The 24,361-nt window shown below is 39.6% G+C and overlaps 2 protein-coding genes across 3 annotated transcripts; both read left to right on the top strand.

Annotated features, from left to right (window-relative positions):
• The first annotated feature begins 487 nt into the window (after nt 1-487).
• Nucleotides 488-13,640, top strand: ednraa (endothelin receptor type Aa). The gene is made up of 8 exons (XM_040145907.1): nt 488-763; nt 1,807-2,340; nt 4,451-4,578; nt 6,309-6,507; nt 8,096-8,248; nt 8,465-8,598; nt 8,999-9,107; nt 9,815-13,640. The coding sequence occupies exons 2-8, from the start codon at nt 1,852-1,854 to the stop codon at nt 9,950-9,952; spliced, it is 1,350 nt and encodes a 449-aa protein (XP_040001841.1). The 5' UTR covers nt 488-763; nt 1,807-1,851; the 3' UTR covers nt 9,953-13,640.
• A 3,370-nt stretch (nt 13,641-17,010) lies between these two features.
• On the top strand, nt 17,011-24,329 carry tmem184c (transmembrane protein 184C). Of its 2 annotated transcripts, XM_040145848.1 has the most exons (10): nt 17,011-17,580; nt 18,309-18,439; nt 18,532-18,568; nt 18,757-18,962; nt 19,913-19,987; nt 20,094-20,187; nt 20,349-20,461; nt 20,634-20,733; nt 20,875-21,046; nt 21,160-24,329. In XM_040145848.1, the coding sequence occupies exons 1-10, from the start codon at nt 17,464-17,466 to the stop codon at nt 21,468-21,470; spliced, it is 1,356 nt and encodes a 451-aa protein (XP_040001782.1). In that variant the 5' UTR covers nt 17,011-17,463; the 3' UTR covers nt 21,471-24,329. The 2 variants fall into 2 exon arrangements, with proteins under 2 accessions (XP_040001782.1, XP_040001784.1); XM_040145850.1 differs by lacking the exon at nt 19,913-19,987.
• Nucleotides 24,330-24,361: the final 32 nt, after the last annotated feature.

Genomic DNA, 24,361 nt, shown 5'->3' with positions numbered 1-24,361 from the left:
GACACTGACTGCCTCACGCCTTCCTCCTTCCGATCTAATCTCTGCTGCCTTTCGTGTGAGGAAACAGTTGCATGTAATGTATACAAGACATAATGTGTGCCAGAGAGAGACTTAAGAAGAAGGTGGGAGGGCTTTAAGGAAAGGGGCAGATTGGAGGGGCGTTGGGATCCCAGATGCCCCTGCCCCTGCCCCTGTGTGTGTGTGTGTGTGTGTGTGTGTGTGTGTGTGTGTGTGTGTGTGTGTACGTGCGTGTGTGTGTGTGTATTTATGTGAGTGTGCCTGTGTCTGCTGCTGTGCCTTGGAGATGACTGTCAGCAGGCGGTGCCTCTGAGAGAGAGGAGAGAGGGGGGGTGATGTTTCCAAAGGGGGGCCCAGTCTGTTACCAAAGGGAGGTGGAGATTTACTATCCCACCCAGTCAAAGTGTCTCACTGGTGCTCTGACACACACACACACACACACACACACACACACGTACACACACACACACAGACATGCAGAGATGCACACAACTACACACACACACACAAGCACACACACTTGAGCACGCACACTCAGACATACTGCAAACTCTCAACAGGAAACTCTGAGCCATAATGCGAAGGCATCTCAGAGCAGACGGGTGCATTGCTCAAACCAAGTGGGATACGGTGCGGCTTTGATAGTGCGTTAATTACTCATGTGATGTGATACAGATGTCTGGGGGCTTCAGCCGAAAGTTTGCCTGACAGTTTCCAAGGGGGCCAGGCAGACATTTTAGAAGCGGTAGGTGAAAACCAAACGTATTTATTATTTATGGATAGATCAGTTTGCGTGCTGTCACGGATCCCAGCAGTGTCATGCTGATGCTAAACTGTGATGCTACTTGAAGGGCTGGCTGCTAAATAGTTCTTTGTGTACTTGGTGACAGCTGGGACTTTGAACAGGAAGAACTCTGGGCTATCAGAGTTGCCTGTACGGTGACATGATGAAAAGGGCTTCACTATCGATCTGACAGTTTGAAACTTTATTTGCTCTTTACCAGGAGTTTTGTGGAACGAGTTACTCTGATTTTGTCCAGAAGTTTGCTGTTTTTCCTGTTAAGAGGCAGTAAAGGTGAAGATATCTATATATTCATAAGAGTAAACTAAGTAGACAACCAAAGGATTCAGAGGGAATCCAAGGTATAAGTGTGTATTTAGTTTTTTGTATAGTCTTCATCGGATTTTTGTTTTAACCTTTATGCTTGCATTGCACATTTTACTGGGAAATCAGCCCTGCAGCACTTCTTGCATATTTAGAAAAAAGCCCTTGTTTTGTAACCACATGTTTAAAACCTTTCTAAATTAGAGGGAGAATACAAAACTGAGGAAATCAGCCAGTTGCAAACCCACAGACGGGACCCATTGTCAAAAGAGCAGAAGCAGACGTAAAGCCTTGGTGTTTAGCTGCAATATTATTAACACAAAGACATAAACGAGTGCTCCTTCTTCCAGGAATGAGTGAGAGCAAAAGAGTTGCCCAATGCGCTCGGCTGATGCCTCATCCTTACCGTCTGACTGTAACTAGTCTTGGCATCTCCCATCTGTGCCACCTTGGTAAAATCCTTTTTGAAGTCCTGAAGAAGTTGTAAACTTCCTCATAGCATCTGAAAGGGACAGTAATGCTGTCAATCTTTCTTGTAACTGACATATAATATTCCACTTTGGTTGGATTTAAGCGGAGCCAAATGCAGAGTTAGCGGTTGAAGTTGCAGGATTTTTTTGTGTGTGTTGTCTGAAAAATAACCAAATCTTCCTCTTGTTACTTTTTTTTCCTTTTCTCACCAGTGATATCTTGGGACAGTATTTCAATCAGTGAAATCAAATCACTGAATGTGCTTCATAATGGGCACCCCAGCTGTGCATATGTTGGTGCTAATGGCCTGTATGGCAGCCAGAGGAATGTGCCAGATAAACAGAGCTGAAGCGGAGAAGGACCCAGGCTTTCTCATCCACTCCACGAGCCAGTATCCATTTTTCTACAGCACCAGCAGTCCAAGCATGGGGCCCGGCCTCCACCTGGGGGCCCAAGGGGCTGATGCACAGGCTGCAGGATCTGGCTCTGAAAATGAAACTGTTGTAAAGAGGCCAGTACAACTTCCAATGTGCTCCCAAAATACTTATATTAATGAATATTTTAAGTACATCAACACCACAATTTCCATTTTCGTGTTTGTGGTCGGCCTGGTCGGCAACGCCACCCTGCTGAGGATTATATACCGGAATAAGTGCATGAGGAATGGGCCAAATGCCCTGATTTCCAGCCTGGCACTGGGTGACCTTATCTACATTATCGTTGATATACCCATCACTGTATACAAGGTACAGTTTTCACCATCTTTGTATGTGTTTAATTGAAGTCTTAACCTTGTTTTCATAACTGTGCTGCTGAGTGACAGGTCTCTGTGTTGATATGATGAAATGCAGCAACAATGAAGTTGATACGCAGAGTTAAAGTGGAATATTACAGACGGGAAAAGGGGGAAGGGGGGTGTAAGTGAGTGTGCAAATAGATGGGAAAGTTTAATCAGCCAGACGCCGTTATCTTCTTCGTGTGGAGAGATTAGTGAGAAGAGGAGCAGGGATGTAGCTGCCTTAAATAAACAGAGGAATCAGGCTGTCGTACACATGCCAGTGGCCCTGTGCTGACTTAGGACACCACTGAACCTTATCTAGAGGCTTTACCGTCAAAAAATACTCGGTGCTACTCAAGTGATAAATCATGTGAGGAGTTTTTGACTCAGTTGTTTTTTTAAAGCCACATCCATAATTTTTTCAACCCAATAAAGGGAAGGTATGCACGTACATAATGGAAGAGTTAGACTTATACTGTAATTAATTCGTATGTACTTAATAGTTTAATTATTACCTCCACCAAGGAGTTTAATTTTTCTCCCGTGTCTGTTTCTTGGTTTGTTTGTTGGTTTGCTGGGTGGTTTATTTGTCAGCAGGATTATGCAAGAAGTACTGAACCAATTTTCACCAAACTTTGGAGAGGGATGGGGAATGGACCAGGGAAGAGCCAATTACATTTTGGTGCCGATCCAGTGAAATGGGGCAGATCCGGGAATTTTTTACCCCTTTCCTTAACATTGCGAGATAGGGCATTTTCTGCCTCGACGGAGGTATGCACTCTGCTGAGTGCCAGTCTACTTTTAATCCTGTGTTTATGAACAGTCTCGAAACCGAATCAGGAAACTTTTGCCAAATGATGTAGATGTCTAATGAATATCAGTGTATTTAGACCTGTCAATCAAGCCGAGCGATGGCTGTTTTCAATTTTGTGAATTGATTTTTGTTGACAGCGCAACTCTTTTGTTTAGTTTTTGTTTTGGACTACGGATTGTGCCTTTAAAATATGGACTATTTAATGATTATGCATTATTCTCAGGGTTCATGTCATGGGTTGATTTATACCAGTAAACAGTGTCTTTCTTTATAATAATAATAATCAATACTGATAGCTCAAGTGGGTGATGGGTTTTTGAGTGCATTATAGAGCCATTTCACAACAGAACAGTGAGAAAGCCACCTGGTTAAAATTAACTTTGGACTTTGAGGGCACAGTGACTTTGTAGTCAGAGCAACACATGTGCAAAGAGGAAACAAAAAATCTTACTGGGGGAACAGTTTATGCACAAACAAGGAAAGAGCCACGTCTACAATGCTGAAACCCTACTGAAGCCCCCTGTTCACTTCCTCAGGGCGATGACAGCGTTTCCAAAAATAATCAGCTACTTATACTCTAAAAACAAAATGTGGGCTCCTCTTCTGGGCTCCTGGGAAACAAACTGCACAAAGAAACATAAGAGGGCCAGGAAGCACCTTGAAGTTCTTCTGCTGGGTACGGCTTAGAGAAACGTGTTCGACGCAGGTTGTGTCCATTGAAGGAAAACTGCCAGGACCACTCGGATGGCAAAACAAATACCTCCACTCACATGGCCTTGGCTTATTTTACCAGAGGAAGTAATATCAGAAGGGGTGGCTCTTAGATACTAGTGACACCATAGTAACTTAACTATTAAAGTTTCGTTGCAAGCTTTGAGAGGTCTTATGTTTGCAGGAAAAGTTTTATCAGTTGATGAGCTCCATATGGGACTTGTCGGGCTCAACTCTCGGTGACGTTAAGATGACGTTGAGAGGTCTTTGATGTGCCTCGATCTGCGGTAACATTGCCTTACATAGATCTTAATGATGGTCAACATGAACTCAGTAACAAAACTGAGATTAATAGTCAACTCCCTGAAGACCTGTAAAGACTTCTTACTTAATTTAAAATCATTTACTTTGTACTGATCCATCAACTAACCCAAACAGTGATTTAATGAAACACGATGTTAAAGTGCATGATGTGATTAATGATGGACAACTAAATAGATTTTTTTTTTTTGAGATTTGTGTTGATGTGAAAAAGATGTCTTTTTTCCACCAGCTGCTGACATCCCAATGGCCTTTCACTGACAATGTCTTCGGCCTGTATCTGTGTAAGCTGGTGCCCTTCCTGCAGAAAGCCTCCGTGGGCATCACTGTTCTCAACCTGTGCGCCCTCAGCGTGGACAGGTCAGTGCCGTCTTACTCCACGCTGCTTTATTAAGTCACATCAAGACCTTTAACAAATGAAGCTGGGGTTTGATGAGCCAGCATAATTTATTAAGCAAGTCTGTGTATTCTAAAAAAGTTAACCAAGAATATTCTAATGTTTTTTTTGCACATGTTTGTGCTGTGGTGTTTAATTAAATCTTGTATTTTCAAGTATGTTTTAGGTAATTAATTCATTCTCCATAACTTCCTGGACATTGTTTCTGTTTCTCAAAGCCAGCATGTTTGCATTTTTTTTTTTTTCCATCATTGAAAAAGCGGATATGATTACACTACAGGAGGCAGTCAAATCATTGGAAAGGAAATTAAACAAATCTGATTTGGCCAACTAGCCTTGCCAATTCGTCATATTCTTTTACTCAGCACAAGAAACAATTTGCTTTAGATCAATTTGTAACAAATTATTTCTCTTATTTATACACAAATATACAAACATTCTGATTTGATTCCAGTGTGATGACAGGAAGACTGAGATAATCACTTTCAGGAAACTCCTACGGTTAATACCAATTGAGTTTTCTATCTTTATGCTCATTTATTTGTTGCCTCAGTGTTCAAATCTTGTGTGATGGCTGTTGTTTTTTTTGTTTTTGTTTTTTTTGGAAGATGTTCTTTACTTGTTTATTGGAACTATTTTTTACACACCATTAAGTGTATGACATGGGCACTGCACACTCTATATATGATGTTAATATTAAAAACTGACAACTTATTTTTTAATAGCATCTTAATAGAAATTCCCCCAATGAATAAATAAAGATCGCGTAGTGCTGAAGCTCAGTGTCATCTCACTTTATGCACTAGACACAGCTTTAGTTATACTCTGTATACTCTGAACAGTCTTCAAGGTTCAACTAGGCAGATATATTTAATGACCTCTATTAAGAGAAAAAGGCAGGCTGCAGTGCTGTACAGCTGTGTTCAAGAGCAGATGTTGAGCAGATCTTATGAAAGTACTGGAGTGTCTTTTGTATCTTTTCAATGTTGGAGGAAGAGAAAAAGGTGGATACATTGCCACTTGGTAAAATATAAATGCCGTCATGTTGTTCAACAGAGAAATTCAAATGTGTCATGAAAAATATATTGTTTTTGCCATAAAATCTTGATGCAGGATTTTACTAAAACATTTCGACAAGTGGTTTCCTTTAATGAAACAAACAAGCAAACAAGTATTCAGTGCGTGGGAAACACAAGCCAACAGACAGACCTCTCTGCCAACATGGGCCAGTCTGTTTGGAGGCTTCACAAAAATATAAATATTAGATATTTAAAATAAACAATTGATCATCTCTCTTCATTAATTCTTAACATTTTGATATTCTTTGCTGACGGAGCAGTTTGTTGTGTTTGGTGTGCTGCCATGCATATGGAAAATGTTGTTAGCTTTGTCAGTCAAGAGAGACAAAGAAAATGATGACTCTACTGATTTCTATTTAATGTCGGCAGCTGAAATGCTGTAGACCTGCATGTCGAATTCATATCATGTTAATAATATGTTGTATTTTATACCTTCAAATTTCAATTTTCTTATTTGTCTCCCTGGAGTGTTGTACAGTATAATAATGCTCCCTGCATTAACTCACCATCCTCCAATCACATTCATTTCATTCAATTTAATATGTTCCACCTTTCTGTTATGTATTCACACTGCGACACACTGGATGTTGATTTTGTATCCTCCTGTGTCACAGGTACAGGGCCGTGGCGTCCTGGAGCAGAGTGCAGGGGGTGGGCATTCCTCTGTTCACAGTCATCGAAATCGTGTCTATTTGGGTGCTGTCACTCATTCTGGCAGTACCAGAGGCTGTTGGCTTCAACATCGTCACCTTCAACTACAGGAATGTAACCTTGCGCACCTGCATGCTTGAACCCAAAAGTGACTTCATGATGGTACGCTATCATCCTTTCCTTATCATTTTTTGGATAAGAGAAATTGCAGTTTCTGTTACTGCTTTTGTGCTCCATTGTTTTGCTTGTATTCAGGCCAGGATGTGCTGTATAGTACATGGTGTCAAAGTACACGTACGGAGGAGTTGCTGAATCTTGTAATAAAGAGACAAAACATTACTGGCCTAATGAGATAGGAAACCCACCTGCTTGAGGACTACTTGTGAAAGTGAAAGTACAAGTTCAGCTTACTATTACCATCATCTTAAAAGCGTGTGTTGTTTGATCGGAGTTAATGAGTGTTATTAATGGCCAGCTGGCACGTTGATTGTGCTTTTTTAGTTATAGGGGCATATATTTCTAGAGCATCCATATGACAGTGAGGTCAGTCACTTGAAATATTTCATGCTTGGGCCATAAATAATAAAAAAACATGAGAAAAATAGGAATACACCCAAGTGATATGTGCCAGGAATGTGCCACTCCAACCAAATTCGCCTTTAATGCCAGGAGATGAGAATTTGACACTAAAAAGATTTTGAACGAACTTCTATTTACTCCGTCTCTCAGTGACTGTGGCCTTTTTAACATCCTTGGAGCACATAATTGATAGCAGGCCGAGTGCAATTACTGAGGCCTGAAATCTGAGGCCTCAAGCTGAGCCACATGTGCATATGTATTCCATATGCCCCAAACTGGACTACTCTCTCTTAAATATCAGCAATACAACGCTGAGGTCTTAGAAACACATCGCTCTTAACAGCTTAATTTGACAGCAATGAAATACAGTATTTTTTCCCCCCTAGATTTTCTTACCAAATTTTGCTTTGTTGGTTCTAAGCACATATGGCAAAGGTTTGGAGTCGATCTGGAAAATTTTAGTTTTTGCTTTTCATGCAAGTTACATAATACATGGGATTTTTAAATTGTGGTGTTTTTAAAGAGCATACGTACCATATTTTTCAGAACCACAAAAAGCCAGCTGACCTCATTATACACCATGCAATTAAAACCAGTTGGTTTTCAGACTCACCACAGAACACACGTGATTCATTCACGCAGACTCCAATGGCACTGGAGTACAGGGGTAGCCTGGTAGTGATTTAGGTCTGGGTCAGGTTCAGTTACGAAAGCCTAGATCCTAGGATCTTACTTAGCCAAGTCTGATCATTTAAGCTTTACTTCTGCATTCCAATATCACATATGATGTCTTAGTTGTACTTTAAAGGCCCACGTTATCCGCACTGAATTTTAAAGAGAGATCATCCCTCCACAGATAGATGGAGGATGCAAGAGGAGCCATTGGTGGGAAATTGGCAATTACAGAAAATCAACGGAAAGTTGTATGAGGTCAGAGGAAGTATTGAAGTCTAAAGCAGGGCCAAACAGATGGTGGAGTTGTATGGAAGAGTAATGGGATTGGGCTTCTCAGAGGATGTATGTGGGGGACATCACTGGAGCGGGCGGAAAATTGTGGCTTGAAAAACCTCAACTCTTCTTTTTTTCGTGGAAGAACTGGGTCACACAGTTATTTATGCATTTATTTCCGTTTAAATATAACTTACTTTGTCACATGTGCTCATCTCTGTAGTTCTACAGGGATGCAAAGGACTGGTGGCTGTTTGGCTTCTACTTTTGTGTACCACTGGCCTGCACTGGTGTCTTTTATACTCTGATGACCAGCGAGATGCTCAACCACAGGAACGGCAGCCTTCGGATAGCTCTCAGTGAGCACCTCAAACAGGTTGGACAATACTTCTAAATGATAAGCTCCTAGCTCTGATAAATGTACATTGTGTCAAGTTTTTAGTCCACTAAAAGCGCATAAGCATTTGTGATGTGTGCGATTTGTAAAATGAATTAGAATCGGCTTAGTCCGCAGTGTTTATTTGATAAGCTTCTAACCTTCCATTACACAAACTTCATTATCTCTGCTCTAATCTTGTGTTTCTCTCTGCAGAGGAGGGAGGTAGCCAAAGCCGTCTTCTGCCTTGTCCTCATTTTTGCCCTCTGCTGGTTCCCACTGCACCTCGGCAGGATCCTTAAGAAGATGGTTTACTTCGAGAAGGACAGGAGGCGCTGTGAGCTGCTCAGGTGACTTACTGGTAGAACAACCCACTTACACAAGAGCTACTTAAAGGTCTATTGGCAACAGAGTATGCAAATGTACACGACATGACATTGTTGTTCTGTGATTTTGATGTGTTTTATATCAGTTCGGGATCTCACCTGTTTAAAAAAATGATTGTACCCCTCGGTTCCCAATCCCGTAATTAATACTTCTATAGAAAATCTATGCTGGTCAAAATGAATATAAGTTTTTATTTCTTATTTTCGAAAAGTTGACAGAAACAAGGCTGATTGGGCCAGAAATATTTACCTCTAAATGCTATTGAAATAGCATCCAAAAAGGCCTCTGTGGATCTCTATAATAATAATGATAGTAATAATAATAATAATAATAACCAACCTTTGTTTTATTTTCTATTTTCAGTTTCCTGTTGGTCATGGATTACGTTGGTATCAACCTTGCAACAGTCAACTCCTGCATAAACCCCATTATCCTCTACTTCGTCAGCAAGAAGTTCAAAAACTGCTTTAAGGTATAGTGCTTCCCCACAACAGATGGATATGAATGCATGTAACACACTCACAAGATTACTTTTTATCACACACTTAATAAGCCTTCTGATTTAGTCTGGCCAGTAAAGCGAACAGTGAACTCAGGCCTTTGTCCATGACTCAGAGGCTGTGATGCCGTTCCATGAGCAACATGTAAAAGCAGCCCGGTGATTTATGTACGTATTCACTTTGTCGGCAGTGGTCACACACTGCAGATATTTGTCAAAGGGACCTGGGCAGGATATAAACCATGTCTCAAGTCTATACGTTAAAAGGGGCGTGGGAGGGAGGTGGGGGAGCAAAAGAGGGCATAGCGGCACATGTGGAAAAATCTATTGATAAAAACTGCTATGTTAAAAGAACAGTGTGATATTTTTGGAAGTCACTTCTTTGCTTTCTTGTACAAAGTTAGATGAAAACATTGATACCATTCGCATATCTGTCTGGTAATTTGTCAGTGTTAGAGATGCTGGAAGGTTGATCTTTTACCTTTGGACGCAGCCAGACTAGCTGTTTCTCCCTGCTTTTAGTCTTCGTTCCAGCTTCATATTTAACAGAAAGATTTGCGAATGGTATTCGTCTTCTCATCTAACTCCCAATGAGAAAGGAAAATAAGGTTATTTCCCAAAATGTTTAGCTTTTCCTTTAAAATTATCCTTCTTTTTTTTCTCTTCACATGTTTTTCAAGTCATGTTTGTGCTGCTGGTGCTACTCTGACAACCAACTGAGCAGCATCGGACCCATGAATGGTACCAGTATCCAATGTAAAAGCCCCGAGCCCAACAACCTTTACACTGACCGCAGCATCAGGAAAGACAGCAACTGACCGCTCACCTGAGGACTATTTTCAGTGTTTTCAATATCCCCAGCAAGCTTATATATACAGTACATCAAAAAGTACTTTTTCAGACAATAAATTCACATCCTAAGGACCACTGACGCAACATATGAGCCTGTCAGGGATGCATTAGGAACTGGAGTTAAAAGGAACAAACAGTGGATATTATGTACAATGCTCTGAGGTTGCCTGAGCCTCTCAGTGGGCTAGACTAGGACAAACTTCTTGCATTCCCACCCCCGCGGACAGTGACGCTGGACCCTGAGAGAAGAAGGGGCGTGCAGGATGGGGAGGAGAATGGTTCTTTACCAGGATGGAGCTGAATGGTGTCTATAGATTTTAGTTTTTATGTAAATTTTTGGATGGATGGAGCCACAAAACACAGGACGTTGACACGGGAGTCCACTGTTCGTTTCCCGTGTGGAACCAATCAGTCAGTGTTGTTTCTTTTATCCATGGTCGTTCTGCAACCTTAACCCGACGTGTTTATCATTGTAACCATGAGGACAAAGGTCCTCTAACCATAAGGAAATACTTATTCTAAGCCAAACCATGATCCTTTCCTAAATCTAACCGAGTCATTTTTGTGCCTAAACCTAACCAGACCTTGATCGATCCATAAGCTTAACTGCATGTTTATTATTGTGACCGTGAAGATGAAGCTCCATCAAGCTTGCTGTTGTAGGGACGTTGTTTCAGGAGACCCTCTTATGGGTCGTATCAGAGGGCAGGGACAAACTACCCAAATGATTGTTTTCAGGTTGGAGGATTCGTTGGAATCATGTCCAGTGTCAGAATATGCCAAAATACACTGGCACAAAATCAAGTACAGGATTGTAGGTTTTAGAGCAGATAAGGTACAACTCTGTATTTTTAATAGCTCAAGTCAAGCAAATGATAAATATGAAGTAATGCATTATGACAGGTGTGGTATGACACCATTCATCAAAATTGGACAGGAATGAGCTTTTTTCTACAACACTGTGAATTCTACTACACATAATCAACAATACTTATGCATGTATAACCAATGGAATATATATGTATTGTGTCCACTTTTATAAAGTGTTACATTGCAGTAATAAAAGTATTTTACTCAGACTACATTACCTGTGTAATAACAGAGGTAATGGAGTTTATATGGTGGTGGTAAACACTCCTAATGTTAAAGGAATAGTTTGACTTTTTGGAAAATACGATTAGTAGCTTTTTTGCCAAGTGCTAAATGAGAAGACACCACTCTCGTGTCTGTGCTAACGACAGCAGCCAGTTAGCTTAGCTTAGCATAAAGACTGATAACGGAGGGAAACTTCCGGCCCGGCTCTGTCCAAAAGGTAACAAATTGAGCCTCCGTGTTGTATCTCGTTTATTGTTTCCATAAAAAAACCTCAGTGTAAAAAGTTTTGAAATTCAGCACTTACATTACAGTGACTAATCTTAGTAATGCTTTGTGACTTTGACATTTCAAGGTCAATTTGTTTGCTGTCTGAGTTTAATGGATGAGGATTGATCCGGTTGGTCTCCCTTCAGTGGTCTGGGATGTGTTAGCCTGGTGCAGGGGCTGGAGATGCATGGAGGGTTCTACCAAAAGAGGAGAAATGCGACTTCCGGTAACTTCAAATTTGTTTCATTTACTGTAAGTGTTGTGCCTTCTTGGCTGGCCTGCTAACATTAGCCAGTGGTAAACTAGGTTTTTTTAAGAGCTGAAGGGTGCGTGAACCCCGCAACTTCACCGTGAGGGCGAGACTGACCACTGACCACAGTTTGTGGTAATTTCTACAAGTACGAGTACAGCATATGAGACGTGTGGGTGTGTAGGCCTGGGATTCATTTAAAGACACTTTTGACAAAGCTAACAGCTGAGTATTTCACATTTTTGTCAGCGAAATAATGTAATTACGTTTCCATGTAGTACTATGTAATGAGTAATCGATTACATTTTAAAGTAACTTGCCTATCACTATTTACGGGGGATTACGTACTGGACTAATTCTTGGCTGGGCGCAGCGACTTCCTGGGTGAGCTAAAGCAAGCTAAGCTAACTGGCTGCTGGCTATAGCTTTAACTTATAGAAATGAGAGTGATATCAATCTTCTCAACTACCTCTGGGCAAGAAAGTAACTACATGTATTTGTCAAAATTATTTTAAGTATTCTTTTTATGTGGAAATCATATTCAGCCACCAAATAACTATACTGCCTTATACTGTTTGATATGTGAATACATGTAAACCTGTGTGTGTTTGAATGTGTCTTAGCATGTGTGTGTGTATGTGTTAGGGTGTGTGTGTATGTGTGTGTGTGTGTGTGTGTGTGTGTGTGTGTGTGTGTGTGTGCTGTGCGTATAATTACTTGCACTTCTTTAGTTGGGGTGTTTTGCACACTTGTGTACAGAAGACCAAGTGATATCTGTACAGTATTATTTTACCACTAGTCATCAAACATATATATATACATATATATATAATAATCTGTAGAAAATGGAATTGGTATGTGTTTGTTGTCATTGATTTGACATGTTAACCTCATGTTAGTGCTGCTGCCTATAACAATAAATCAATTTCCATCTCCAGTGTAAGGAACAAAGATGTTTTTTTCACCAACATACTAATATTGGTTTCTCCGGGAAGTCAATGGGGTCTCCTCTGTTTTTCATCTGCGTCTGTGAGAAAGAGGCGTCTGGGAGTGATTTGAAGCACATTGTGACCCGCTTGGCAACTGAGCCCTTAGGGTTGCTAATGTCAGCAGAGAGGATGTGAACGGCTCGGACGGTGGGAATTTGATACATCTAACTCACTTCTCATCTTTGCTGCCAAAAGAGGATCGAGGGAACAAGAGTTTGACATTACTTATCTGTGTTTTAATCATATCTTAGCCTTGATGTGGCAGGATTGTATATCTTTTATTTATATACAAGGTTGTGATGGTCATAAATTTTAAGAAATTATTAAGAAAATGGAATAGTATTGATGCAAATGGCACTTGGTTCAATTCAACACAAACATATTTCACATACTGTTTCTTTAATGGAACAAGCTTTTTTACATTTTTTTTTTACACAATCTATCTCAAAGAGACAATTACCGGGGTTGTGTAATCCCATACACAAAGCTGAAAAACACCCAAGACCAACAGAACACTGTAGTACCCATTGCTTTATCAGACTTGAGCCTGTTATTTGTTTCAGCTGGTTGGTGATTAATCTCAGCCAGGTCATAAATTTTATGAAACTGTTCCATATTACTCTTATGAAATCATGTCACGACCAGGCTCCAGCAACTCTGGAGACCCTCTGAATTGCTCAAGACTTTGGCTGGTAAGATATAACATTTCACCATTTACTGACTGAGGATGAACACAGAACAAAAACATAATATCAGGATGAAACATACTGAAACGCATTTATGCTTTTTTGGGAAGTGAAAGAGAGAAATCAGAGTGTTTGAGAGGGAGTGAGAGAGAGTGAAACAGAGTGGTTTTATTTCAGTGAGATGTCTTGGGAACCTTGTTTCTTGCCAGCAGTGAATTGAATAAATCTCAAAAACAAATATGACAGGATCTCATAGGCCCAAAGTGCTTCTCCATGCAGAGCTTATTCATATTTGGTTATTGATACCATAAATATGTTGAAGACCAAGTGTGTCACAAGATTTCCTATTAATATGCTGTTGTCATCATGTTGAGAAATAAAGAAAAAGCTTCATTTCAACTTTCTTTCTGCTGCCATTCATGTCATAAAGATGTTTACAGAGAGAAGGATTCAAGCAAACAATATGTTTCCTTATATTATTTCTTTTTAAGCGTCATCTTTTTCTTTATTTTATTTTTAATGCCCTAGTGCATATTCTTTGTGGTAGTCTTTTCCTATTTCAGATCATATTACATTATTACGCATTACATTTGAAATATGTTTTACAGGATTCATGCTTACCACTTCCATGCCACCAAATCAAATTAATAACTAACCACTCCGGCAGAAATACAGTATAGTCAGTGGATTGATTTAAAAAAAAAAAAAAAAATTAAGTTTTCTTTTTCTCCAGGATATCATATGATATATCATATCATATTGGAAGAGAAATCTGTTTTAGAATTGATTTAAATGTAAAATCCAACATCAAGAACGGGGTACACACACAATGCACAGATGTGAAACATACTTGCTTAACTTCTAACGGGGAAATATTAATTCAGAAAACAGCAACAGTTTCTTAAACATTTTCAATCCATGACCCACAAGTAAGTGCTCCAAATGCTATAGGGGATAGTTTGACATTTTGGGAAATTTGCTCATTTGCTTTCTGGCCAGGAGTTAGATGAGAAGATAATACTCTTGTGTCTGTGTGATCAGTAGCTCTCAGACTGTGGCAAAAACTGGAGACACACAGGTATGAAGTGAATATATTTACACCAAATTAATCGGAACGAATGCAAACAAATGGATTGATGGAATCTGTAATATCAGTTGTGATGGGAGTGGATGAGTGAGAGTAAGCATCATGGGTTTTGCACTACAGAAGTTAAAGCCACAAAAGCTAAAAAGCTAAAAATGTGACTGGGAAGAGGAGATCTCAGCTGAACTGGCTGCTTTTATACATAATGCACATCAGGTCCTCATGTCCAGCCACTGTGGACAGGAAAAACAGAGCAGCAAACAGAGGGCCTGTTGCAAAGATATTGCATATTATTAAATCAATAATTAGTTTAATCAAACTAACAAACAGTCTTTCTGGGTCCAGATAGTACACAGTGCAGGGAGTTGGAGGTAAGGGGGCTAATAGGGGCCCAGCAGCTCCTTTTTACCCCAAGGCCTCCTAGCAGAGGAGTGTCATGAGTGTCACCCAGTGTGACTTAATGATGTACTTTTGTCATGACCTGTACTTAATAAGGCTGATTTTATTCAATTCTGCTATTGTCAACAAGACTAACAATGCCTTTGTCCAACTTCCCCAGCTTTTGGCACTCAGCCCCAAGTCCACTGATGCATACTGAAGACCTAAATCTTAAGACAGTTCACAAAAACTGTATACTTTTTTACTTTTTTTACCTGTTTAGTCTTTTAATGGGATTTGTCAATAATAAAAAACATGGAATATGACCAGACTACCAGACTTCTCCGTTAAAGAGAGTCAGAGTAACATAAAGTAAAGCTACAACTCTTGTTTTTATATAACTACCGTTCATGCTGTATGACTTTGAAGAGCTTCTTCAGCTCCATCTTGCTTCACTTTTGTTTTTGTTCGGGAACAGATGAACTGAAGACAACACCCTCAGTGAGTCTGAACATTTCCTGACACAAAAGCCTATGGCAGAAATATTAAGATAAATAAGTAATTGTTGAACAATTGCAGACTTGTGTATTCCTCTGACAAAGGAGGTGCACTTTGGCTGATACATTACATCTCAGGAATCAGAGAGTATGTCTCCTCTTCTGTTGTGTATTGATTACTATTATTCCTCAGACCCATCCATTCTGCTCATCCTGTCTACGTGTGTTTCCTGCAAGGCACATAATGGATGAGCTGCTTCACCCTCCAGTTATGGCTATGATTCAGTGAGATGTGATGGACGCTGCATCCTTTATTCTAAAATATGTTTTGGGTCTGATCAAACACAGCATATGTTTATCTACCCTGCCTTTACATGGCTGTACCCTGTATGCCACTTTACATGGCAATCCCTCCAAGCTATCCACCATGGCATTCGCTTACACGACTTGTGGCAAAGACCATTTCTAATTCATAAAAGCCAAAAGGATCAATTCAAAATTCATGAACAATCTGTCCTGTAACAACCAGTGATTTCTGTGACTGTGGGGCAGTGGTGACACGGTGCAATTGAAAGGAAAGTTCTGCCTCCCCTCATTTTACGGGAAGACACACAGACACATTCACGCAAAAACACCCGTGCACGTGCACATACACACACACAAGAAAAAGGTTTTTAAAAAAAAAAAGGCGACTGTGATGGTTCTTTTTAACTACATTGTTAATGTAGATTAAGGAAAAAAATATTGTAGAAACGTAGTAAAAAAGCGCAAATTTACAATGAACTATTGTTCATTTCCTTTGGAAGGTTATTTATCTCAAAGTATGAGGGATTTTTTACTTCAAGAGCCAGTACAAATCCAGAACTTGACTTCATTATTGACAACCTCCTTGTTTTATGTAAAACATAATCAATACTTAAGGGTATATTTAATTCACTACACTAATTCCACATATATATATGTGTGTGTGTTCAGTGTCATCTACACCTAATGGGATGAATAACACAGTTTGATGGATTTCACACTTGCATCATCGGTTGAATAATCTAACACGTCAAAGGTTCACCGAAAGAATACATATATTTATTGCCGTTAAAACATCGTTCAAGTGAGGATGCAAGTTTCAACTGTCAAACATGGCATTTTCCAGACAAATCTTTTTTTGTTCTAAACACGAGTTTTAAAAAGTCAGAGATTCCTCGATTGGCTTAGCATTTATTTGCATTGTGGCATTATAATAACACCAGCAACAGTAAACCGTTTTCACAGCGGAAATTGTCATTCGTCACAACACAGGTAGAAGTAATAACACTATAACGTTACCCAGTGGTGTCAGCACAGAACAATATCGGCACTATAGCCATCATTCATTTTATTAAATACACCCGGTGCTTTTCCTGACATGAAATGTCCGCCATGAAAAAGTCACTTGCAACAAATAGGCCAAACAAAAAGCCGTGAAGTCTGCATGGCCTAAATCTCCGAGTAGGTTCGGAAAGAACAGTGTCCCGCCGTTGTCAAACTACTGCCGCTACAGTCGATGTTAGGACCGGTTTCCTAATAATTGTTAATTTACATTGCCACCTGGTGGCGAAAGCACAGCTCCTGCGGTCAACGACGATGCAGAGCAACCTAACTAGCCACAAGAGACGTCAGATTGGTTAGCACCTGCTTCCTTATCACCAATCAGCGTCTAGTGTGTAGGCGGGACTATCTCCGGCAACAGGAAGGACAGACTCAATAGCAGTTACTTTTTTTTTTTTTTTTTTGGGAAACTTTTACCTACAAACACAAACCGTCCTTAAATATAAATGAGGAGACGTTAGGGAGTCGATTGGTGTTATCGGTTTTGAGTTTTATTTCATTGTGTTAGACACTGAGAGACTCTGAAGGGTTCAGGCAGCGTGGATCATCAAGCATTGTTTGTTTACATGGTGAAACAGCTGACAAGCTAACGTTAGCCACCTAGCTTGGTAAAAATCGAGTCATATGAGCTGTTAATTATCCAATAGCTTGGCCCACGTGAATGCAGCTCAACAATAGTGGAAACGGTGACGTACGTGTGCATTGTTGAACTGTTGTCTGAGGTCGCGGTGAGCCGTTGAAAGTGTAATAATGCGAAGCTAACGTTAAATGTGTCGCGCTTTAGCAACGTTTTCCAGGCGGCTTAGGTTGTTTGGTCGCCGAGCCTGAGGTCATTTTTAAAGGCCTCGCGGTGTCTTCATGTCAAGATGCCTTGCTCCTGTGGGAACTGGAGAAGATGGATTCGACCGCTGGTCGCTGTGCTGTATGTTTTGTTGCTGTTAGTCGTCCTGCCACTGTGCATCTGGGAACTGCAGAATTCAGAGGTCAGTTCCAGCAGTCGCTGGATGTTATTAGCATGTTAGTTAGTTTTGTTTCTGGGAGCACTGTTGGTTTAACACAACAGTAAAATGTAACTGAACGGGTGTGGCCTTCAAGGAGTGTACTTAAATACAGTTTTGAGGTATTTGTAATTTACCCGAGTAAATTAAGTAATTTTCTGTTAATTTATACTGATACTCCTACATTTCAGAGGGAAATATTCAACCTCTTACTCCACTGCAATTATCTTACAGCAGTAGCAGGGTATCCCTGGGTCTTTACAAGCCTTAAAAGAATTGAGTTCAAATGTTCTTACAGTTCTGACAGATTTTTCCTCATGTTTTAAGAAAATAAGGCTGTCCTTGATCAACTATAAACCTACTATTTAACCATGTATACAGCTTTAATAAAATTCCTACTGTATATAACTCTAAAAAGCAGCTATTCTGCATTATGGTTACTAATACTTTTTATACTTGGAGTTCATTTTTGCTGATAACACTTGTGTACCTTTCCATTAAATGCGTGACTTTTGAAATTTAGTATTTAACAAAGTTCCATTGATGTTTTACTTGAGTAAAGGATCCGAATACTGCTTCCACCTATGACTTTGCATAGGTGGAATATATTAAAGGTCCATTCTGGGTAGCCAAAGTGTTGGATTACCCAGATTTTAATGCATAGCTAAGTCTCACATTAACCTGTTGACTTGTTTCTTTCCATGTAATGACAGGTTGGCACGCATAATAAAGCATGGTTTATCGCTGGGATATTTGTCTTCATGACCATACCCATATCATTATGGGGCATTCTCCAGCATCTGGTTCACTACACTCAGCCAGAGCTTCAGAAACCTATCATCAGGTAAAGAAGTCAACAAGCATGTCATCCATGAACAATGGTCTGAAAGTATTTTTTTAAATGCTTGTTTTTTTTTTTTTTTATTGTTTTTTTAGGATATTATGGATGGTCCCAATCTACAGCTTGGACAGTGTAAGTTGTTCATTACATAATTAATTAATTAATTAGACATTTTGCAAAAGTGATTTTTGCTGCCATGTCATCATTCCCTTGAGACATTACCTCAAGCAGCAACCTTGAGCAACCTTTTTTATGCACTAGACTATTTGACAACACTAACGATTTTCTCTCCCTGTAATTGCTCTCTCTTTATTTTTCAGTGGATTGCACTGAAATACCCCAGAATAGCAATTTATGTGGACACATGCAGAGAGTGCTATGAGGCCTATGTCATCTACAACTTCATGACCTTCTTGCTTAACTACCTGGAAAATCAGTACCCCAGCCTGGTGTTGATGCTGGAGGTTCAGGAGCAGCAGAAACACCTGCCTCCTCTCTGCTGCTGCCCGCCCTGGCCAATGGGAGAGTAAGTTCTCTCTAGAATAATACGATTGTTACAGTGAGGACTTGTATACATACAATCCATGTGGGCTCCTTTTACAGCAAACTGGATGTTACCCAGTGCTCTCTTGTCACACTTTTACTTTCTGACAGGTTGACCGTACTATGTGGCAGCCAACACATCATACAACTATATAAATGCTCAGTCTGCTTCCAACACTGGTCAAGCATTTGGTGGAAAATTGATGTAATTCAATCATTGCCCTCCAAATTTTGACCCAAACATTTCAGCTGGTCATAATCAAATTTCCGTACTGTCTTCCTGGATTTCCCACAATTACGCATCTCACTGACTTTCCGATAATATTATAGATTTATCAGTTTTATTGTCAGTCTTTTTTCATAAATCAGGGTATACGTCATCATCCCTTTTGACGTTACTTGATTTAAGTGAGGTATTTATGGTTTTAAAGAAACAATAAAAGCGACGAAGAGATAAAATATGAGAAATGTATTTCTTGTACTCTCAGTTTGTTCAAACTTTGTCTCAAGGCACTGAAATGTTGAGATGAAAATGTTTTTTCTCCAAGCAACCAAATCAGTGACAGTCATCAGTTTCAAATTAGCCTGGCAACATCATTAACTGGTTAAAATGCCTGTGTGTATTTAATTTCGTCCAGAGTTTTTTTTTTTGGTGTTTTTTTTTCTTGTTCTCCTTCAAAAGTGAAGGAGAACACATGAAAACTGCAACAACACCTTACCAGTGTTGTTGCAGTTATCATATGGATATCGTAGACCATGACTGAATAGTTGTTGACGAAAATTACGCAGATCAGTGTTAAAATGTTAGTGACCAACACTAACGACCATTAGTGTTTGATGTGTTTGATCTTAAATTCAATAGATTTTACTTATGCAAGTTAGATAATGTTAAACCAGTTTCATTTGAATTCAAATCATACATTTCCTGTGCAGGGTTTTACTGTTGAGATGCAAATTGGGAGTGTTGCAGTACACAGTTGTAAGACCTGTCACAACAGTTATTGCATTGTAAGTAAGCTCTGATCTTCATGCACTTAATTTTATAAAATAGAAATTATAGCATTTTGTTCACCATTTGTATTAATGTATTGTGGCTGTTCCTTCTTCTTCCCAGGATCTGTCAGATGTGTAAAGTGTACGATGAAGGAAATTTCAGTTCAACAAATGCATGGACGTACCTGGTCATCTTCAACAACATGTCACAACTGGTAATGATGTTTTTTAAATGGTCTTAATATAATTTGCCTCAAGTAAGGACTGTATCATAAATTATGGCCTGGGAGAACATTAAGAGATAAGATAGATCTTTAAAAAAAAAAAAAGCAGCCTATTTTTGAAAAAGCTACCTCTTTGTCTTGTCTTGATCTAGTTTGCCATGTACTGCCTAGTGCTGTTCTACAGGGCCCTGAGAGAGGAGCTGAGTCCCATCAAACCAGTGGGCAAATTCCTGTGTGTCAAAATGGTGGTGTTCGTCTCTTTCTGGTAATTCTCAGTGTTTGTCAAACTTGATGACGTGACTTCTCCTTCATGTACCTGGATAACCTAAAAATAAATAAATAAATTTTGTATTATATTAATACCTGTTGGTGACATATGCTTAACATAGACAGTGACATCAGGCTGTAAATTGGCTACTTTTTTTGGAAACTCTCAGGCAAGCTGTGTTCATTGCTTTACTGGTGAAAGTGGGCATTATCTCGGAAAAACGTACATGGGACTGGCAAAGTGTGGAGGCTGTTGCTACTGGCTTACAGGTGGGCTAAAACTTATCTAGTTTAAAAAGAAGTGACAATAATTTTTATCTTTTCTCACCTAATTGTGTAACTTTTTACAAGTATCTTACAATGGTTTTACTGCCTAACTACAGCACCACCAAATTGTCCTGTTTCCTTCAGGATTTCATCATATGTGTGGAGATGTTTCTGGCAGCCATTGCCCATCACTTCAGCTTCACCTACAAGCCTTACATCCAGGAGGCTGAGGAGGGCTCTTGCTTTGACTCTTTCATGGCGATGTGGGACATCTCTGATGTCAGAGCAGACATTTCTGAACAAGTTCGCAATGTTGGTAAGTGCCTCCTGGCTGCTAGCGTACTTCCACAGTTGTGTTTTGTAAGTATATCTGGCATTTTCACCCAACACTGAGAAGACTGTATACACATTTTTTGTCCTGATTGACAGGGAGAACAGTTATGGGTCGTCCAAGGAAGTCTTACTTCAGCGAGGCGCAGAATGATGGTGAGCGATCTGGCTTGCTCTCATCAGGCTCCCAAGATGCCATCACCGAGGCGGCATCCAACCCAGTGTCACCCAATGGTCAGTATCAGGGCCTGGGGAGAACCCTCACACCACACTCTTTGTCAGCTCCTGCTGGGCTCAGCTCAAACCTGTGGGATGAAGGATATGAGGCTAGACCTGAAGAAACCAAGGAAGAAGAAAGGACCCACCAAACCAAAGAACCAACAGAGGCAGATCTCATCGTGATCACCTAGCCAATCATCAAGGCTGATATCACCAACAGACTCTACCAGACATCGCCATTTTCTTTCAGAAATTACTTTACTGATGAAATATTAAACAAAACCTTTGTTTAAAGGGGCACATCCACCAAGTAAAAAACCAGATGGACCTCTCTGCCAGTGACAGCTCCAAGAATGTTCTGTGAAGTTATGGCTATATGACTAAATGATTTGTAGATAACAAGCATTAGCACAACTTTCTTCAAAGAACCCAGTCTTTGTGTTGCGTTTCTTAAGGTGAGTCTACTTGAAACCTGCTTAAGTCTGAGTGAAGCATGAAGATGTACAGTGGGGTCCAAAAGTTTGAGACCACTAGTCAAGATACTTCTAATGTGCATTTGTTTTGAATGTAATATGAATTTTTTTCATTACAAATGATAATATTAGCCTAACAATTTGCGTGAAAAGTAGAATCTTTAAAAAATGTACATGTATTTCAGAATCTCTTAGTATTTGGTATGTCGCCCTTTTTGCTTTAATGACAGCATGCACTCGAGCTGGCATGGAGTCCACAAGTTTGTGCAAAACCTGGTGATCCACATTATTCTAGCATGATTTGACCATGTTTCAGAGAGCTCCTTGTGGCGTCAGAGAATGGTTGGCTTTCTCAGTCTTCAAGTGTCCCCACAAATGTTTGATGGGGTTGAGGTCAGGTGACTGTGGAGGAAAGTCCACGATAGTCAGGACTCCTTGGTCTCAAGTAGTTCTTGCAAAGCTTTGAGGTGTGTCTGGGGTCCTTATCCTGCTGCAGTATGAATCCTTCTCAACAAAGATGCAAACCACAGGGGTATAGCATGTCCCTGAAGAATGGAGTGGTACGTCTCCTTGGTCAGGGTGTAGTCAGTTCGGTGCAGGTGTCCAACTCCAGAGTGGGCAAAACACCCCCAGACTTGAAAATTCCCACCACCATGTTTCACTGTCAGTTTAATACACAGCAGTACCCTTTTCTCTCCTTACACACACCCTTCTGTTACTGCCATAAATCTCAAACCTGGACTCATTGGTAAATGGGACTATTTTCCAGTCATCCACTGTGAAATGCTTCTATTTCTTAACCAACCACAAGCATTTGGCCTTGTTTCCCCTCCTGAGAAGTGGTTTAGAAACTGTTAGTTGTCCTCTGAGGCCACTACAAGACAGCATTTGTTTTGACAGTACTTTTGCTGATTAGTCTTTTGTTCTTTATTTAGCAAATTCTGTATCTGTGATGAAGTTGCTTTTCTATCACCCAGGGAACTAAGCTTGATGTCTTGATCTTCTGATGGTGTAGGAGCTTTTGGTCTGCCTGATTGTGATTTTTTTTTTTTTTTTTTTTTTAAAGAGTTTCATGCACTGCCCCCTTAGAAACCTGTAGTTTAGCCACGATTTGATGCTGATTTGACACTTTCACTTAGTTCTGATGCCATATGTCCCACTGTGACAATGTAACTTGAGTTACTTGAACAAGCCTCTGATTATTATATCGAATCCACCTGAGTGTCATCTGAACCCAAGCTTCAATGGAAGGGATACACCTCAACTGACCTTTCTTACAAAGGAGTTAAGTTGGTCAATTTCCTAAATTTGCTTAAATTTGATTGTTGACCTAGGAATAGTGCAAAAACTTTATTTCTTTTATAATATTTTGTATAATATTTCTTTTTCATTTTACATGAAATAACTTATTGTGTTTTTAAATGTTTCTGAATCCTCAAACTTTGATTATTTCCAGGTTTACTTTTCAATGTGGTCTCAGACTTTTGGTCCCCAGAGTATGCTTTCCAAGTAGGAAATTATTACACGATTTTATGTGTCAGCTCAGTCATATCTCAATCTCAAATGTGACAGATAAAAAGAAATATGCAACTTTTAAAATACAAATGCTATCTTCACATTGTCTTGCTTTATAGTGATATCAGAAGATCTCGATTGAAGTGAGTAATCATAGATGAAAATCTACTATACTAAAGCACATTAGATGTTCAGAATCATCTTTTTTGGTCCTAACCAGTAGGAGATATGTATCCCTGAGGGAAGGGATGAAAAAAGCAGAAGCAACAAGTTGTTGGGATGCACAATTAAGGCTACATTAACTTGGGATCAGTAGGTTAGAGCTAATACCTGCTGAAAGATGTGTCTTGACTGACAGTGTAAGATCTCTACAGTGTCAATATTAATGCAATGTATTTCCTAAGGGTTTGAGTAGTTACTGTAAGTACAGTCCAAGTATTGAAACACTTCAGTCTGAATCTGTTCAATCAGCACATTCTAGTAAATTGCTATCAATTGCTATCATTCTATAGTGTTTAATAGAAATGTATTCATTAGTCTTCTCAGATGCCTTGTTCAACGTGCCATGGAACTATTCTGTCCACTACATCAATTTAGCTTTTATATTCCAGTATAAATTTTATTTGACGAGACGTTTTCCATCCTTTTTACCCTTTAAACTAATTTAACTGTGCAGCTAAGCACTAAAGCCATTTATTTTTCCCATAGATTTCCTGAGCTTATTTGTCATTGTAACCTACATGGATATGTGCAGGGATATTGACATGTTTAATGCACAGTATAGGATATCAGGTTGATGTGTCAGTAAATCATATCAGCAGGTTAATCTGCATTATGTCCAGCCAGAACATGTAGAATTGACTTGTGATTTTTTTTTTTTTTTTTTTTTAAACTGACAAGATTACATCAGAGCTGATGTAATTGTTCCACATTTTAATTTAAATCCATCTCTGACAGTCTTTTCAATAAATCAGATTAACTACATTTCCGCTGATTTTTCTCTTGCATTTATTGAAATGCACCCATTATTGTCTTTTTAATTGATACCCACATACATCTTTACAAAAACAGCTGCACCCATAATCAAGGGACAA

The sequence above is a fragment of the Xiphias gladius genome, chromosome 15, assembly GCF_016859285.1.
Source record: "Xiphias gladius isolate SHS-SW01 ecotype Sanya breed wild chromosome 15, ASM1685928v1, whole genome shotgun sequence".
Taxonomy (NCBI): Eukaryota; Metazoa; Chordata; class Actinopteri; order Istiophoriformes; family Xiphiidae; genus Xiphias; species Xiphias gladius.
This window is presented reverse-complemented; position numbering and strand designations above follow the sequence as displayed.

What these genes read in the sequence shown, in the direction of transcription:
- ednraa (XM_040145907.1), top strand. Translation starts at nt 1,852, where the DNA reads ATGTGCTTCATAATGGGCACCCCAGCTGTGCATATGTTGGTGCTAATG. An exon ending in TACCCATCACTGTATACAAG is followed by an intron (nt 2,341 to 4,450) that starts GTACAGTTTTCA and finishes TTTTTCCACCAG; the next exon opens with CTGCTGACATCCCAATGGCC. An exon ending in AGGCGCTGTGAGCTGCTCAG is followed by an intron (nt 8,599 to 8,998) that starts GTGACTTACTGG and finishes TTCTATTTTCAG; the next exon opens with TTTCCTGTTGGTCATGGATT.
- tmem184c (XM_040145848.1), top strand. Translation starts at nt 17,464, where the DNA reads ATGCCTTGCTCCTGTGGGAACTGGAGAAGATGGATTCGACCGCTGGTC. An exon ending in GGGAACTGCAGAATTCAGAG is followed by an intron (nt 17,581 to 18,308) that starts GTCAGTTCCAGC and finishes ATGTAATGACAG; the next exon opens with GTTGGCACGCATAATAAAGC. An exon ending in CTGTTGCTACTGGCTTACAG is followed by an intron (nt 20,734 to 20,874) that starts GTGGGCTAAAAC and finishes TGTTTCCTTCAG; the next exon opens with GATTTCATCATATGTGTGGA.